The sequence below is a fragment of the Toxorhynchites rutilus genome, chromosome 1 (assembly GCF_029784135.1).
Source record: "Toxorhynchites rutilus septentrionalis strain SRP chromosome 1, ASM2978413v1, whole genome shotgun sequence".
In the NCBI taxonomy this organism is placed as follows: domain Eukaryota; kingdom Metazoa; phylum Arthropoda; class Insecta; order Diptera; family Culicidae; genus Toxorhynchites; species Toxorhynchites rutilus.
The window spans coordinates 36,688,916-36,707,727 of NC_073744.1; the positions used below are offsets into that span (position 1 = coordinate 36,688,916).

Consider the following 18,812-nt stretch of genomic DNA (forward strand, 5'->3'; position numbering starts at 1 on the left):
CACTGATTATGTTTTTAAATAAATTATCAATTAGATAATCGACCAACTCAAACCTATGTAGGGGAATGAGGCAGGACCTTTATTATTCATATTCTTATTCGTTCATTCATACATTCATTCACGTCATACTGTAACTGGGGGAGTACAGATTGCTTGTGCCAATCGACCAATCAGAACGAATATTCGCTTAGATATTACCTGACATTTTACTATTCTCCGATAATTCAAATCGATTAATACGTTGAATGCTAAGGTTTTATAGCGATTGTATGAACATTTTTGAACGTATTAGACAAAAAAAACAAGAAGTCGGTTATATCTGTGATATAACCGCAAGGTAGGCGTAGGACTACCGTTGGCTCGGAAATCATTTATTTGAAATTGCATCTGAATCAATTCTTAATAAATGAATTAATGAATATTTTGAAAGATTGCTGAAAGTTTTTCTTTTTAGTGTGTGGGTATGTGGTATAAGTATGGAATTGTTATTAACATAAAATTCAACTCTTTCGAACTTTTTGGTGGTCCCGAAAGAACCGATGAAATTGGAGTGGCCTTGTAAAAGCAACTGAAGATGTTTGATACGTGATTCATTTTTGTTTTCGTGAGAATAACACGAGATTTTTCATGATCACTCCATGCGCAGAATAGAAACTGAAGGCGCCATTTCACGGTGAGAACGAAATAAAGTCTATCCTTGCATAACGTTGCATAAAATTCATTTCGTTTTTATCGTGATGTGGCAATTTTTCATGACTGTTCCATGCGAAAGTAGAACAGAAACTGATGCTATTGGATTGTATCATGGGAACACCAAGTCGAGTGCGTAAATGGTTGCGAATATTCCTTCGCCCGGACGCATTCACACGCAAACAATTTTTCATGTCTATTCCATGCGAAAGCAGAACAGAAACTGATGCGAGTAAAAGTACAAACGCCTCGCATGTGTCCACTATGGTTCCCCAAAACCAATGCAAGCGAGCAAGGGAATCACAGCTTGCATGTATTCGCTATGACGGTTTCTCCAGGTGCATAGATTTTGCGTCCGTGTTCGGGAACACATTGTGATCACCAATCATCATCAATGAGCTAGTTTGTTATGACTTCAATAGCTTGCTTTCAAAGCAATTTTTAAGCTAGTGAAACGATTTTTTGGACCAATAAGTGACAATCATATAACTCGTTGACATTTTATCTTTAAGATGAAGTGATTATTATACCACTCCATTCAGCCGGTAAAGAGATATTAACGTTCAAAACCTTGCAGTTCAGCGTCACTCTCTCGCTTTCGAAACTCTGAACTTACACCCCTGTACAGAAATGAAAGACGTAGTCCTACGTCAAAACTCGTAGATAACAGCTAAAGGCAGCTAAAGACAGTAGCAATGAACAAAGGTTACCATACTAAATATAGAATTCTGAAATGGATCAAACCCTTCGAATACGAGTTGAAATTTCAACCACCGTACGAATATTAGTTTGAGTCAATTTTCATACAATAATTATTTGAAGAGAAATTGAAACCGTTATTCCGAAAACAGATAGCAAACTTTTTCGCTCCCATTTGACATCATGACTTTATCTTAATAGAATGTCCGGAAAGCTTGTTTGCGATTTCAAAATGAAGGAAAAAGAGATATGCATGGTGGCGTACGATCTGGAGTTTGGATCACTAGAGAAAACAAAGATGTAGTTCTACGGCAATATTAGACAAGCTTAAGACTACCGGTAATACAATTCGGGGTACAAGGCACCAGGAAAATGTGGAGTTATATCAGAAAAGGAGAGAATTCATTTCGATGTTATTTTCCGGTGCAACGTTTAAACTCTAAACCATACCAGTGGCCAGTGGAACTGAACGTTGTGCCGAAGCACAGCACACGAACATACTTATGGAGTCTTAGAGGCTTGGGAAACTCGAAATATTTTGAATAAATTGTCGTAGATAATCTAAATATACACCTGTATTTTTCCCCGGCTACCCAAGTCAGGCAGTGATAGAGCCGATGTCGGGTGGAAGAAGAAAGGGTGTGATATACACTAATCGAAGCATTTTAACTGAACCAATTTGAAGATTAATTATCTCCCTCAATATCACCAATCAACACAGCCACTATATGAGCAATTCTAATTAGTTTTTTTTTGTTTCTATGCTGCATGTATCTTGCTATTTTATAATTTCGAAATATATTTCAATAGTTTTTACAGATGTAAAGCCATTCCACGTCAAACCGATATAGTGGTTCTATGCGTTACTGAATGTATATGGAACATATCATAATTTGAAAACTTCCCATCTTCTCCACCCCACAGTAACGAAACGCAATCAAAATCTCGAAAGCACAAATCAGATACTGAAACGAAGCGTAATAGCTCTTCAGTCCGATATCGCAGCGCTCAGAAAGGAACGCACCGAGTTCGTCGAGAAGAACCGGAAACTCAAGAAAAAACTGTCGGAAATCGTACACTCGGGCGAGAGCAACAGTGACGACGACGAGGATGCGAACAAAACCCTGGGAGCGGGAGAAGCTGATCCTGCGGATTCAGTCGTCGCCGCCGCCACCACCGACGACACAGCCGATATGCCCGACTCGAAAGATAGCGGAATGGATAGTCTGCTGAACGAAATGGAAAAGCTCAAATCCTATCTGAACAATGTCGAGCTGCAGCTGTACGAGGCGAATGAGAAAATTTCCGAGCTGCAGGAAAGCGTGAGTAACGTTGCATATAATGATGTTTGAGATATATTTCCCTCCAATTCTTGTTCCATTTTCAGAAGCAACAATTCGAGGAGACAAACGAGAAGTTGCGCGCTGAGAATACAGAACTCAGTAAAATTGCGCGACTGATGTCGGTCAACATCCTGGAATCGATTGATACAAGCAAGCGGTGAGTGTCCCCGCTAAGAAGTGCGGACGCTTTCGGCGGTTGCCAGTTTTGTGAGTTACATTCAATTTGATATCTGTTTCAGTTTGGAGAATTCATACATCCAGGTTCGGAAAGAACGTGACCATCTGGTGCGACAAAATCGAGACTCGGTGGATTCGAAGACAGACACTAACGAGGAAATTCAGAAAATGCGCTCTGAGATGGAACTCAAGCGGAAAACATTTGAGGCGCAGTTTATTGAATATGTAAGTTTGTTGAAGCGACCCTTTCACTTTCATGTTTAACAAATCGTGTAACCAAACTAATTCGAACCCGGTAGCTTGAGTTTTGGCCTAAGGGAGATATCCTTTAATTTGTACAAAAGTTCTGATTTAGATCCTCGTTTGTTGTTATGCGGTTTGGTAGTTGCACACTTTCACAAACTCTTGAGCTCTCACGCACTTTGATGTTAACACTCGCGCTAATACTTGATTCTGAAAACACCCTAGAAAGCACTAATGGAGCAGGAGCTTTCGCGCAATACCAACGAACAAATTGTAGCACTGCAACTGGAGGTGGATATATTAAAGCAGGATCTCGCCCAAGCACTAGGTCGCGCGGACCGGGCCGAGGAGGAAGTGTGTGAGCTGCGGAAAAGGCTTCAAGCCAGTCAGCTGTTGGAGTGCCAATTCCCCTCCCAGTTGGACATAGACAAATTGAGCGTGCGGGACGGGGATGGTGATAATGATTCTCTACTCTCAGCGGTCAGTGCCACAGCACCTCCGCCACAGCCTCCCGTTCCTCCACCACCTCCGCCACCCCCTGCTTTCATTCCACCTCCCCCTCCGCCGCCGCCCCCAGCGAATGCTACTGGTTCGGGAGGTTTGGGTCTTAGCGAGGCAATTTCAACGCAAAAATTGAATCACGTTGGGATAACGCATGTGAACAGCAGCAGACAGCAACAAGCAACAGGTAGGTTCTATCGATCGGTGTGACACTGCTTTTTCCCGGTTTTCTTTCTCTCTATGCGCCTCTTGTCCACTGGACGAATAACACACAGTACACAATACTAACAGCTTGAAACTACATTCAGTAAGTGGCACTCCTAACGCTGTACATAAATTGGTAGACAGGACTCGCTGCAGATTGATGGATGAATGTGGCCTGGAACCACTTTTCATGCTCCTGCTCTAATTTAGTTTTCTCTTCACGACCAGCCCGATTTAACATTCTTTTAAAGACACTCTCACATCCATAATTGGGTGAGCTTGTTCGTCGATGGTGGGGGTGGCCAGCGTGCTGTGGCTTAGTGCACTCTACACTCTGTGTTTGAGTAGATTTGGCATGCAATCTGTGATAAACTAATTTCATTGAGAGCCGATAAATGCCAATTAGGCGATTTATTTAGGTAAAAATTAACGTGACGGAACAACGACAACGAGCGACAGAATCGAAATTGTGATTCGACATTTTGTACTTGCCTCGTTTTTTCATGAAGGGTATCTTAGATATAAAACGAATGTTCGGTTCGTACTTAAAACAAAAGGATAGTCAGATTTGAGTTGTCTCTATGTCTACATAAAATAAATGTTTGATACAGAAAATATGGTAGAATAAAGACAGCCCTAATTCGGACAATTTCTTCCTCGTTCTCACTTTCGAACGAAGATCAATTTTGTTAGCGCAAACATCAAATAGACTAACAACGCTTATCAATATGTAATAGTGAAACATATGCGAATTGAATTTTTCGAATTTTCCCATTTTCCTTCAGAGCATTCCGAAAATTTTCAATTGTCATGTTTGGTTGAATTATGTGTATTATTTTTATGGGATCCTCTCTTCATTCCAGAGGAGGGAGGGGTGTCATACAATCATAGAAACATTTCTCGTAGTCAAAAACCCTCACATTCCAAATTTGGCTCGGTTAGTTCCCGAATTATGCAGAAGTTTGTGTTCCATTTGTATGACAGCCTCCCCTTAGAGAGAGGAGAAGAGTGTCGAATCACCATAGAAACGTTTAACGATCCGTAAAACCTCTATATGCCAAGTTTGATTCCATTTCCTTGATTTTTTTGTCTTTATTTAAGAGACTTTCAGTCGTAGGCTGGTTCGTTTCTGCTTTGCTTCATTAGTTTATTTCTTTATTTCTTTATTTATTTGTTATCAACAGGCCTGAACAAGAGTGCCCTAATGACCTACTTAAATCTAACTTAAATTCTACCTAATATCTAAGGGCATTAGAAAAAATCCTTTTCAGATGTGAACGGGTCAAGTTAAAATCGTACGAAGTGTACGAGCGGTTGAAAACTCGGCACATACTTGAAACGGGTTCATTATACCCGTAATTAGTGCGTCAAGAGGGGACACAAATGAATGTATGAGAGCGCAAAGTTCGTGTCCTTATATTAAAATTAATTAATTGGAGAAGAGTAGAACAGTCGATGTTTGAGAGGATCAGGTCTGATACGAATATCGCTTTAGCGACGTCTCTACGTAGATTTAGTGAGTCTAGTCCAATTAAATTAGAGCGATCTTCATAATTTGGAAGATTTGAAGGATTGTTCCAAGGTTCTCGAGTTATTCAGCGCACACCTGCCCCCCCCCCTCCCTGTAGAGAGGGGGAGGAGTGTCAAACCACATAAGAAACGTTTCTTGTCTCCTAAAACCCCCACATGCCAATTTTGGCTCTGTTTGCTTGATAAGTTCTTGAGTTATGTAGACATTTATGCTTCATTTATATGGTAGCCTCCCATAGAGAGGGGGAGGAGTGTCAAACCACCATAGAAACGTTTCTTGCCCCCAAAAATCTTTACATGCCAAATTTGGTTGCTTGTTAGTTTTCGAGTTATGCAGAAATTTGTCTTTCATTTGTATGGCTGCTCCCCCTTAGAGAGGGAGGTGGAGTGTCTAACCACCGTGAAAACATTTATTGCACCCTAAAACCTCCACATGCCAAATTTGGTTTCATTTGCTTGATTAATTCTCAAGTAATGCAGAAATTAGTTTCATTTGTATGACATTTGTATGTTGTAAAGCGAGATACAAATGATAAATGATTTTTAGGTGGAATAAGCACATTTTCAGATAAAAAATTGTGACTGAGAATCAACTTATTCATATCAAATATGTATTCTACGAGGGCAGTCCGATAAGTACTTAACCTACAAAAAAAACAAAAATTTTGGAAAAGTGGCGATTTATTTCTCAGCATAGTCTCCTTTCATCTCGATACACTTAACCCAGCGATGCTCCAACTTCTTTAATCCATCTGAAAAATACGTTTTCTCGAGGTCTGCAAAGTAGGCCTCCGTGGCGGCGATGACCTCCTCATTCGACTCAAATTTCTACCCTGTGAGTGACTCTTTCAAGTTTGGAAAAAATAAAGTCGCACGAGACCAAATTTGGAGAATGCGGTGCATGGGGCAGCAGTTCGTAGTGCAATTTGGCCCATTTGGCCGTGGCGACGGCGGAATTTCCATTTTTTCCATTTTTCTAAAGGGACGCGGACACGCCCGCTTCCCCACTCGGTCAAAACAAAACTACGAGTCTGATTCGACTGTGTGGCCCTGGACGAGATGGCTCGTGCGTTCTGTGTGTTTAAAATTATATAAGGTACACATGGAAGGGGAATGAATAGTTTCTGTATTGCCATTTTTGCTTCAAATTAACGTAACACGAAGCTAAATGCATCAACGCGAATTCCAATTGGACTAATAAAACAATAAAATGGACAGCTCAAATCGGATGAGCCGCTCTCGAATAATGCACGAACAGACATTTGTGACTATTGATTCCAATATTTGAGTATTTATCGCATGTGTACTGCATTTTACGCGGATTTTCCGATTAATGTGGTTTTTTACACGATTTTTTTAACAAACGCAAGTTTTTACGCAAATTGTCTAACTAACACGGGATTTTAAGCGGCTTTGTACGAGGTACCTATCCACCGTGTAAAATAACCTGGGTGTATATGAAAACAACAACACACCTATTCGATATCGTTTGTGACCGAATTTGTCGTAGCAACTTACATTGCTGGCGTAATTTCAAGTGATATTCGTACTCAAATGCTACCTAGCGCCACATACTCGTTGTCTAGAATGATACTGAACAACTGAAATCGTGGAATAGGCTTATATAGGGGAAATGCATGTAGAAGGAGTAGGAGCGATTCAACCGGTGCTTAAATTTCGTTAATTTGTCTAAAAACCAATTGATACTTCTTGACCATCCTGTTCTTAGAACATATGAAGGTATTTGGTTATATATGAATCAGTCAAATGTTGAATATCTCTATGTATATGAAAATCTAGTGTCACGATGCTCGTGGTCGAACTCCTCCGATACGGCACCGATTTTTATGAAATTATACAGCAAAAACTTGGCAGGCATGAGAATAGGTCGTAAACTATATATGATATCGCTAGAATACCGAATACTATATTTTTGATACCGATAAGGGTCAAAAGGGAAAGGGGAATTCTGAATATTTTTTTTGAATTTTTTTTTTAATTTGGCTTCAAAAATACATATAGTCCCACATTCTTATCTCCCATCCTCTGTTTTCCTCGCGATTTTAGTATTTGTGTATAACCAATACCCAAATAATTTAATGGTTTTTGGTTTTTCAAATAGAACGAATTTATTTGCGTTGTTAATTGATAGATGACGCTACGTTCGCAAACTTTCATTCACACACACGTCCTCACACAATGACCTCAATTCGCCTAAAGCCTGGTGCATCGCCGGCGAGCTGGAAGCCTTTTTGAATGAGCACAATAAATTATTGAAATTCTTCAAATCACACATGCTCGGATTGCAAAATCACAATCACGCTATTGTCCTTCAATTACCAACTAGAGAGCACGTGTGCATATTTAATGCGCATGTTCTTGAAAACTTAGCTGGAATTATGGTAGACGACTGTACAGTGACAAGAAATTGTTATTCGAAGATGAAACAATAATCTGGATTTCTATGCCAAGAAACACGCCTTTTTGAGTATTTTGAGTGACAAGTTCTAGAATATGAGTGACCACAGGAGTCAGAAGAAATTTTTTCACTTTTTATGAACTTGTGGTTAAAGGAGACGAAGCAAACAAGCAAATTTGACGCGATGAGGACCGTCATTTTCCGATGTAGTGTCAACAATTAATGTACGAGGTAGAGAGCGAAGGGACGTGAGAAATAATATATTCACTTGCGAGACACTATCATGAGCAACACTGATACAGCCATTGCCAGACTAAAACGCATTCAATGTCATGACATTTCAACATATGTGTTTAAACAAAAATTCAGTCTTTAATGGGCTCCATTACCAAATTACACGTATTCGGTCCCACACGATGCTGGATATATTCGGCTGGATGGCAAATGCGAGAATTACCTCTTACGCACATTTTTAGTTTGATTAATCGACAAAATACGCCTTTAGGGAATCGATAGTGTAATTTCCTTGGAAATTCCATATCCATCAACTGATCAACTACTCTCCTGTATTTAAAAATCTGCTCGAGTCTGAACTACCCGAACGGATCGCAACATTGGATTCTGTAACCCGTTCAACTCAAGTCCAATTGGGTTGTGCAAATGTGCCACATAATTCGACACAGATGTTGTTGATCTTCGTGTCCCATTTTTGTGAAAGTAAAATAGCAATGAATTATCGGATGAAAGAAACACGCTTTTAAAACAAAAATTTTATATGAAAATAGGCGTTAATATGCGGGGGAAAATCTTGAACAAAAAGTGTGTCTGATTATGATTTTATATTATTAACAAAGTTTTGGCGGAAATGCAAGAAGATTTATAGAGAAATAGTTAAGTTAGGACTATGACTAAGTCTTCAAGGTATTTAAACAACTTTGAGTAATAATTTTTCATTCAAATTTCAACAATGTAAAATTGCTTTCGGTTCTGCTAAATATTTTTCACCACCGAGTCAGAAATTGAATGAAATTAATATAGATTTTCTTTATTTCAATTTTCTACTTTGCTACAAATTGTTAAAACAATCATACACACTTACACTCATGCATTAGTTGTTATTCATTTAACGACCAAAATATTCACTAGAAAAATAACGACCAAAATATTTTTACTAGATATAATTTATATGGCAGAACAATGTTTGCCGTGTCAGCTAGTAATAAATAAAAAACAGAAATTGCTTTCTGTAATGTATTCGGATGTAATTTTGCGCGCATCGTATTTAAGGGATTTTCATTGAAATTTAGTTCATTCGACCTCATATCTTCGGCAAATCATCAGTTTGGACGACTGTTCATATGTTCCGTGAGAGGTAAACAGCTATTTTGTTTGATTTCAGCGGTTAATTTGCATTCGGAATTACTCTATTGTTTGAGTGCAAAATTGTGCAAATTGACCGCTTGGAACACACCCGATTAATATGGGTATCAAATGAAAGGACTTGAATAGTAGATCACAGTAGATCATGAAAAATCCAAATCCAAGATGGCCGCAATCACAAAATAGCAAATTACTTTATTGGACAGTTTTATTTAGCTTGAACTGTTTGTATGTACAATAAAGTCGCTTTTTACGCGGATTTCGGAATTTACGCGGATTTTGGAATTTACGCGGTTTTTTTTACGCGGCACGCATCAACCACGTAAAAATTCAATGTGCTATTTGATGTGACTTCTCACGAAATAAGTTTGTATTGTATCACGGATTAGTAGCTGAGATATAAAAGAAGATACAGATAGCATGATTGTAGCATGCAAAAAAATTCAGGTAATCAATTGTTAGAATATGGGTTGCTTTTTGAACTAATAATTCACTGTTTGTTAGATTTTTACACGGCTTTTGAAAATAACATGATTTATTTTTACGCGGATTTTGTTTACGAAGCACGTATCTCCCGCGTAAAAGGGACTCCAGTGTATGTTTGTCTGTTTGTAGGGTTGTCCCACATTAATAGAAATTTGACCAGTAGGAACTGACCGAATTTATAAAACACCTTTATTTCTGCTGTTATTTCAAAACTGCTTATCTTGAAAAATCCAATTTGGCCGCCGCTACAAAATAGCTGATTCCATATCATCTGAAAAAAAAGGTTGATTGAGATATGTGTATCAAACGGACGAACTTGACTTGGAGAACACACTATGTATTTTCTGCAATCCACTCAATATCGGTATCAAATGAAAATATTTGAATGATAGAATACAGTACAATATTTGAAAGAAACAAATAATGTATTAAAACTAGAAAATAAAAAAGGGAAGAAAAACTTTTTAATTTAAACGGTTTAATTGTGATTAAACATAATAATGTACTAAAAGCTGGAAAATAATTAGGCAACTAGCAGTTAACAGTTATCACACCTCTTCTTCATTAGTCAAGGGCATTGATAAGACTAAAATGAAATCGTGGGGCACGTTGGATTTCCATTATCCACAATTAGCGATTTCATCATATGTTCCACGATTTTATTTTAGTCTTATCAATGCCCTAGACCAGGGGGTTTCAAATGGTGCTCCGCGGGAAATTTGTGCTCCGCGAAGTTATAGCAAATGCTCCCACTTAAAAACCCACCTTGAAAAAAACCATTCTTCATTTTTATTTTACTGGACATATAGTGATTTATCTTGTTACTTTGGGTCAGATGCCGTGTAACTGCGACTCGCAACCGTTATAGCGTTGTTCCCAGTTGGGTAATGTCTATGGAAATAGGATTTGTTTTCTTGATTGAAAAATGCAGGTGCTCCGTCGAAAAAAATTGCTATAAAAAGTGCTCTCCCTTGAAAAAAATCTGAAAATCCTTGCCCTAGACTAATGAAGGAGAGGTGTGATAACTGCTAACTGCTACTTGCCTAATTATTTCTAGCTTTTAGTATATTATTATGTTTAATCACAATTAAACCGTTTAGCTTAAAAAGTTTTTTTTTACTTATTTTATTTAGTGGTATGAACAACTTAAGTCTCAACTGAATAGTATTACGTTTTTCCCAAGAAGTTTTTTTAAAGTTGGGCACCAATTTTTTTTTTCTGGAAAAAGAAAATTAAAACAATTTATAATTCCATAGGACAACACAAGATATTTAGGTACGAGGTGAGCGAACAATAACATGTAGAGAAAAGATGTGTGGATCCCAGTGAAAAATAGTATTTCTTTTAAGGGATCCAATATAATATAAGAATATAAGATAGTAAAAAAGATAAATAGAAACAGCAAAAATTTGAATATCAAACATTTAGGGTACAAAATTATGAGAAAACTGGCAATTGTACAAAAAGAAGAAAACCAAACACTGAGATGAATTATTGTGGTTGATCGAACACTATACCAGGAAAACTCTTATGATCGATTTTAGGTAAAGCTTCAATTTATTTTTAAAAAGATCTGAACGTGTTATTACTCGGATTTCCGGTGACAAAGCATGGAAACGGGACGGTCCATAAAACAGAATGCGCTGTTGACCAACATTGGTTGTTGCCCGACTTCGCATTAAATTGTGTACTTGTCCTGTGGAGTGTACCAACAATTTGCTGTAGGTATTATCAGGTTGTGATGGATATTATTGTCATTTATAACGCTGTGGATAAATTTAATAGTCTGAAATTCGCGCAGTCCTGTAAGAGGCAGTATGAGAATCTATCAGAGAATCGTCAGAGTACAAGTCAGAAGTAGGATGAAGGATTGGTAGTCTGTATATGATTTTCAAACATCTACTCTGCAACACTTGTAATTTTTTTGGTTTTGTTTTGCATGCATGCCCCCATACTATTATTCCATATTGCAATAGGGAATGTATACATGCAAAGTAGAAAGTAGAAAGTAGAGTGAGGAAATTTTTCTCTCCAAAGAATTTACTTGTTGTGTCCATGATAATGTCGTGTCTAGCCGAGTTTCAAGATATTTAAAGTGGTTAACCTTGCCAATTGAAACATCCCCGACCTTTGGGTCGGGACAAATGATGATTTTTTTCCTAGGTGAGTGGAAAAACATATATTTCGTTTTTGATAGATTAAGTGACGAAGAACATTTAAATCATTTTCAATATTTGAGACGACGGTTTTTGGTTCAAAACAGGGATAAAATAATGCAGTGTCGTCAGCAAATAGTCTAGCTGTTCCTATCAACGGTAGGTTACCTATATCATTGACGTACATAAGAAACAACAGAGGTCTAATGGTACTACCCTGGGGTACTCCAATATTTATTGGACGCAGGATACTTCTGGCATTATTCAATGCTATCTGGCATTGGTGTCTATCAGTGAGATAACTTTGCACGAGGTCGTTGGCTATTCCTCGAATACCATAGATATTCAATTTTTTTAGTAATATATTATGGTCGATTGTATCAAACGCCTTTTTTAGGTCAAGAAAGAGTGCTCCACCTATTTTTTTTATGGTCGATTCCATCTATCAGCTCATCCACAAGCTCAGTGATGGCAGTTACAGTGATGCTACCATGCCGAAATCCATACTGGAGCTTGTAGAATACGTTATTTTTATTCAAAAAATCAAGAAATCTTACAATAATGAGCTTTTCAAATATTTTATTAAACACTGATAGGGTTGAAATCGGCCGACAGTTGCTAGAATTCGTACAATCGCCGGATTTAAAAATTGGCACGACTTTAGCAATTTTTAGACAGTTTGAGTATCTTCCTGTAGACAGCAATATGCAAATTCTTGAAAAGGCAACTGTGTTTGTTTTTATTACATTCACTGGAATATTATCGGATCCGTAACCTTTTTTGCTGTTCAGATCTTTTATGGTCGTAAGCACCTCCGCTTGATTAGACGGATATTAAAAAATTGAGTTTGGGATATAACGGGTGTACATCGATGGATTACCATTATTACGCTTAGGAATTTCACGAGATAATTGAGTTGCGATACTTGAGAAATATTCGTTGAAAATTTCACACACTTCTTCGTCCTCTGTATACTCAATACCATCATTAATAAGATTAATTTATGTCCTTTCCTTGGAGCGTCCAAAAATGGAATTAATTGTATCCCACATTCTTGAATGATTCGTATTGTTCAATAATTGTTAGAAATATGCTCTTTTACTGTGCCTTTTCTTAACTTGAACTTTTTTGAAATATGGTTGAGCATTTCTTGTAGGTATCAGATTATCGAAATTCAGTTAAGTTTTGAATAATTCTGTGTGCCATTGATTTTCTGCTTAACATATTTTTTAAATTGATTTTCTTTGTAATTCGAAGAGAATTGGGGTTCAATCCCACGTAGAACTTATGTCGCGAAACAGTTTAACTGAATTGCCGAAAATTGTACTCACGATACACTGCTTCCTCACACTCAAACATCCTTATTCTTGGATTTTAACAATAAAGGACCACGAATCAATTATATCAACATTAGGTGGTCCATAAAATGAAAGTCAATATTTAACCCACATTTCCTCATTTCGCCAAAAACAAGAAAACAACTTTTTAATGAATAATTTAATTCTAAATGATATTAAGTGGAGAGTCTTTCCACACATAATCACAACATCAAAAATTGTCCGAAGCACTGTTCCAGCACAATCTGTGCCCACTTTCATAATAATTGACACTCATTACAAACGGCAGCCATCGACAATAACCATCGCCACACAAACCGCGCACAGCCATACAAATCCATTTCGGGGGGAAGAACCGTTTTGAGGGGAGGCGTTCGGCTGGTACGGTTCTGGAATGGCATTTGTACCACAAGCACCGCCGCAGCATCACTATACACTCTTCCTCCCACTACTAATACTGCTGCTGGTGTAGATCCTGGCTATACGGCACGAAAAAAGGGGGAATACTTGTCACGAATGAACCGCAGCTGAATGAGATTATTTAATAAAATTGAAATTATATATAGTCGGTGTCTGAACGGAGCTGCTCAGGAGAATGAAACCGAACATGGGGATAATCTATCTGGGGTAGCGGTTTGATGTTGGTTGCCATCACTAAACATTTGTTACTGTTAACAACGGCCATCAGTTCCCGGTAAATATGATTATTGCTTCTTCGTGATACGACTCTCATTTGCCGTTTTATCGATCCCCGTTTAATTTGTACACGCTTTTGATCCTGGAGGGCGCCAAGACCAGCAGTTTCCAATCATCATTCTCTGGTCCTTCACGATAAATAATCATGAAGATTGCCTGTCATTTTGAATCTTTATTGACGCTAACGCAGATAGCCGACCTTTCCCCACTTTCAAGGTAGACGGGAAAAATCACTACATTCACAGGTAATCGAATTTGCCTTCCATTTCGTTTCATTGTGCCACTTTCTCTCGATTTGATGAGTTTCCGGTGAAATGTTTCACTCCGCTTTCCCGCCGCTTTCACGCAGGGATGTTTCACACACAGCGCGGGTTTAAAGCTTGCAATGGATATATAGCCGTGAGCCATGGTGAACCGGATAATGAATTTCCAAAAATAAAACTAGTTAATCAATCACATCCCATCGCATCCCAATAGCCTATTTAGGGGAGCAAAAAAGTGAACCATGAAACCTCAGCACCATTGACCCACGTAAACACAAACCGCGTGCGGCAATACGTATAGTGTAGCTTAGCGGACACCCAACTAAAGTGCGCGACCGTTTTGTACGTACCGCACCGCCTCATGGCAGAATACAAACTGAACCACCTACAACATTGTCGTCTGTCGGTACATCTTGTCTAGCACACGTTCAAGCTATTGGTAGCCTGTTGCCGATTTGACTTTCGCCGTCAATATCTGTCCATTTGGGGAGGCGGTGAGATGTTGGGGAAAGGATCCTGTGGAGTGTGTTTTGCCGGTTCTGCCAGTTTCAATTCAATTTGCCTAATTTTGATGAGCGTAAAATTTCGATGGGAGCTTCTGTTGTGATCAATTTTGAAACACAAACCTAGAAGGGACACGCTATCAATTTGAGCAATTATTACTTTGGACACTTTGAACAGATTCATGAAAACCAGGTAAACCAGATGATAATCAAAGAAATCTTATGAATGGGGGATGTTGGAATGTTGTTTCGATTCATTTATTTGAAAATATATATTCACGCTCCATCCACATCCTATGTATATTTTTTTATTTACCAATCAATTAGTACCTGTAATCGCCGACAGAGAAACTTTCGCATACGAAATTTTCCCAATTCCAGGACTCAAACCTGTTACATAACCTACGGCGAACGAAACATTAACCTTACTTTCTACTACACTTTTTTCCAGGTCTAGACTCCGTAATAGCCGACATCAAGAGTGGTCGCGTGACGTTACGCCGTCGCAAACCCAACACTTTGAGCGATTTAGAGAAAGCTTCCGGTTCCAACAATTCGGGCACAACAACAGTAACAGCAGCAGTTGAAATTGGCGTCGCCGCCCCCACCACAACCTCTACCGTCAGCGGTAGCACCAGTAGAAGTAGTTTACAAATGTACAACCAACAGGTGGCGAAAAATCCGGCTCTCCGCGAAATGTACGATATCCTTGAACGAATGAAGCGACGCAACCGTAAATCGAAAGTCATCGTCGAGTCCGATCTGGTCCCCTTCGAGGGGGGAGATTTCGGGCCAGCGATGAAGTCCAGCGAGGATGAGGATGGAAATGTGAAAAAATCTACCGTTTCGCCCACTACTGCTACCGATGGCGGTAGGAATCGCGTTCGAACTGTGATCCATATTGACGTCGATGTTTGAAGTTTAATGAACTGACTTACGCTCCCACGTAAACGACCCCTCAACCAACTGATACTAGCTAACGATGCATTTCTACCTAATATAATTACGTAGTTTTTTTTATTATATTTTATTATTTTTCTCACGCGGCTAATAGTTAATGTATTGACTAAGGAATATTTACAAGATTGTAATGGATTAAAATATAACAAATTATTTGATTGTGTTTACTTATATGTTCATTTATATCACTGCCGTTGTTGTTGTTTTTGAATATTATAACTTTGTGCGGAAAGTTCTGGCCGCTACTGTAGCCCAAGAGCTTGATGAATGTCATTGATTCTAGCAGAGGTGTAGCGCGAATCCCTGCGCCTTCCATATCTTCAAGGTGGTAAACAAACGCGTGCTGAGGTCCCCGTCAGTCTAGAGACGAATGAACTCTCAGAGTTTAAAGTCTCTCTAATTCAATACCTTCCTTCCCCGTCAGTGTTGCCACACGTACAGAGATTTATCTGGAAAGGTACAGATTTTTTCGTTATTTTTGGTACAGATACTGTACGGTACAGGGTACATATTTTTTGTCAAGAAGTACAGATTGGTACAGATTTTTTTCTCGCGTGAAATTCCACACATTTGAACAAAGCAACATTAAGGTACATGACGACTTTGATGTCAGAGTACCGCTTGGTGCTGCTGATCATAAAAGCATTTACAATGTAATAATTGATCAATTTCATAAGGGCGAAATTCGTTGTGTTAGAAGCGTTTCCAGTGTTCTACGATGGGAATATACAAGATTTGGAGAATGAATTCCGTACCTTAAAGGTAAAATTACTTTCTAAGGAAATCACAGTTTCAGAAAACGAATAACGATACGATGTAGGCTATGTTGGGGTCAAAATTTGACTAAACATAGTGGCTATGTATGAGCATCATCATGCACACGAATAACTTGCAAATGTAAATGTAGTATTTGTAGTAAATAAATGTTTTTTTCCATTCTAATAAAATAGATTTTTTCTACAACGAATATAGTTGAAGCTCTATATATATATATATATATATATATATATATATATATATATATATATATATATATATATATATATATATATATATATATCCCACTATACGTCAAACTTCGTAAATTTGGAGAGATTTTCCATTAAAAATATATCTCAAAGATATCGAAATTTTTAATATTAAATTCAATTTTTAAGTAAGAATTCTTCAACAGTGCATTTAAAATGGATTTTGAGTTACGATTTTTTGAAAGAAAGATCGATGATTTTGAAAACGGCCTTTCAAAAAATCAATCGTTATCCAAATTGGTCGTATAGTGTTGAAAATTGTGATTTCAAGTACCAAATTTCGAAACAATCGGATTGGTCCGGTCAGCGGTCGGCTGATTTGGCTAGGAATTGCTCCATGATTGCTCATTCTACCCGTAGTGCGTGAAGAAGGGACACAGAGGAAAATGGAAAAGAGAAATGTGGAAAATTCGCCTTATTTTAGTACTTTAGTAAGTCAATAAACAATAAATGTTCCACAGAAATTGAAAATGTTGGTCCTCCAAATCATAGTTTATTACAGTATTGCTTCCAATTTTAAGTTCTTATTTGACTGAATAAGAAATAATAACTGGTTTTTGAGAGAAGAAATTTGTTTAAACGTACTTTAGGTTTAATAACTGAAAACAGTTAACATTTGAAGGAAAAACAATAGTCAAAACATTAATTTCCTTTCCGTTCTTGGGAATAGTTTCAAAAATTCTGTTCGTCATGGAATTAAGATTTTCAAGCGTTGCAGGAGCAACGTTGGCCCTCCAGAATTCTCTCACAGCAGCTCACAACAGTTCAAGTTCCCGAACTGTTCTGTACTGACTATGTATACACATCGTGTAAGAACTCCACAAAGATTCTCAATTGGATTCAGGTCTGGACTACGTGCTAACCAGTCCAAGTCCTTGATGTCTCGCTCCAAAACACTCTGCATACTACTCTTACTGACTTGGATGGCTGCATTGTCTTGCTGAAATCTTCGGTAAATCGTACCAGAACGTCTTCCAGTAGTTCAACGTACTTTTCTGAGTTTTTCCTGGTTGAAATTATAGCAAGAGGAGGTTTCCATGACGCGTAAAACCACCCCAAATAACGAACATCCGTCTCCAAAGTTTCAGATCAGCTTGACCTCGGATTCCTTCCTCAAAGCCAGTAGTATGCACAACAATCAGGGCCATCTAGATTGAACTTCTTTTCATCCGAAAATACAACGGTGTCCCATTCATTTCGCCATGCCATATGCTTTTTGGCGAAATTCGAATCGAGCCTGAATATGTGCTGGAGTAGAATTCGGTTTCTTGGCCTTTTTAGTGTACTTGAATCAACCGGATTCCCGTAATATCTGTACAATACGCTCATTGCTAATCGAGAATCCAAGTTCCTTCTCAATTTCCGATGCATTGAACTTTTCAACTCTAGCCAGCTCCAGAATTCGATGGCGTTAAGGGGTAATATTTGAAGGAAAAACAATAATCAATAATTCAATATGGCTTTTCGTTCTTGCGAATAGTTTCGAAAATTCTGGTCGGCATGGAATCAACGAGATTTTCAAGCGTTGCAGCAACGATGGACCTCTAGGATTCTCTCACAACAGCTTCTAGTTCCCCCTTAGTTTTCTCCTTAATGCCAAAAAAAACCTTTCTTCAGCACATTTCGAATCGATGTTTCGGATCTGTTTACTCTCCGTCCTATTTCTCGATTACCCATTCCAGTTTTCTTCAGTTCATGAACAACTCTTAATTCTGATTCACTCAAATATCTTTTTTGACGTAGGACTACGTCTTTCATTTCTATACCGGGGTGTAAAATCAAAGTTTCGAAAACGAAAGCGTTACGCCGGAGACCGAGATTTTGAGCGTCAATAGCTCTTAAACAACTGACCGAAATGGTATGATAAACACTTCATTCGAAAGATAAAATGTCTACGCGGTATATACTTGTTACTTTTTCATCCAAAAACTTGTTTCAATTGCCTTAAAATTGCTTTCAAAACAGGCTATTGAAATCACCAATCGGTATATAAGCGAGCGCCGCTCGGCAATCCACTCAGTTATAATTGAACAGCGATTGGAGCATGTTGTCGCTGTTCTGGTGAAGCTGACTTCGTTCATCATGAAAGCGCTGGTGCGCTTATTACCTGACCTGACCTGACCTGACCTGACCTGACCTGACCCTATGTTTTCTAACCATATAACACTGCGACCAAATACATTTGCTTTTGTGATTT

At 38.3% G+C, this 18,812-nt stretch overlaps 1 protein-coding gene across 2 annotated transcripts in view; it reads left to right on the forward strand.

Annotated features, from left to right (window-relative positions):
• The window catches only part of LOC129778890 (arp2/3 complex-activating protein rickA), a 31,200-nt gene extending 15,460 nt beyond the window's left edge, over positions 1 to 15,740 (forward strand). For both annotated transcript variants that reach the window (XM_055786053.1, XM_055786063.1), the window contains exons 3-7: positions 2,314 to 2,711; positions 2,777 to 2,889; positions 2,972 to 3,134; positions 3,378 to 3,840; positions 15,079 to 15,740. In XM_055786053.1, the coding sequence (XP_055642028.1) occupies positions 2,314 to 2,711; positions 2,777 to 2,889; positions 2,972 to 3,134; positions 3,378 to 3,840; positions 15,079 to 15,545 (1,604 nt within the window). In that variant the 3' untranslated portion in view covers positions 15,546 to 15,740. The remainder of the gene's footprint in view (positions 1 to 2,313; positions 2,712 to 2,776; positions 2,890 to 2,971; positions 3,135 to 3,377; positions 3,841 to 15,078) is intronic.
• Positions 15,741 to 18,812: the final 3,072 nt, after the last annotated feature.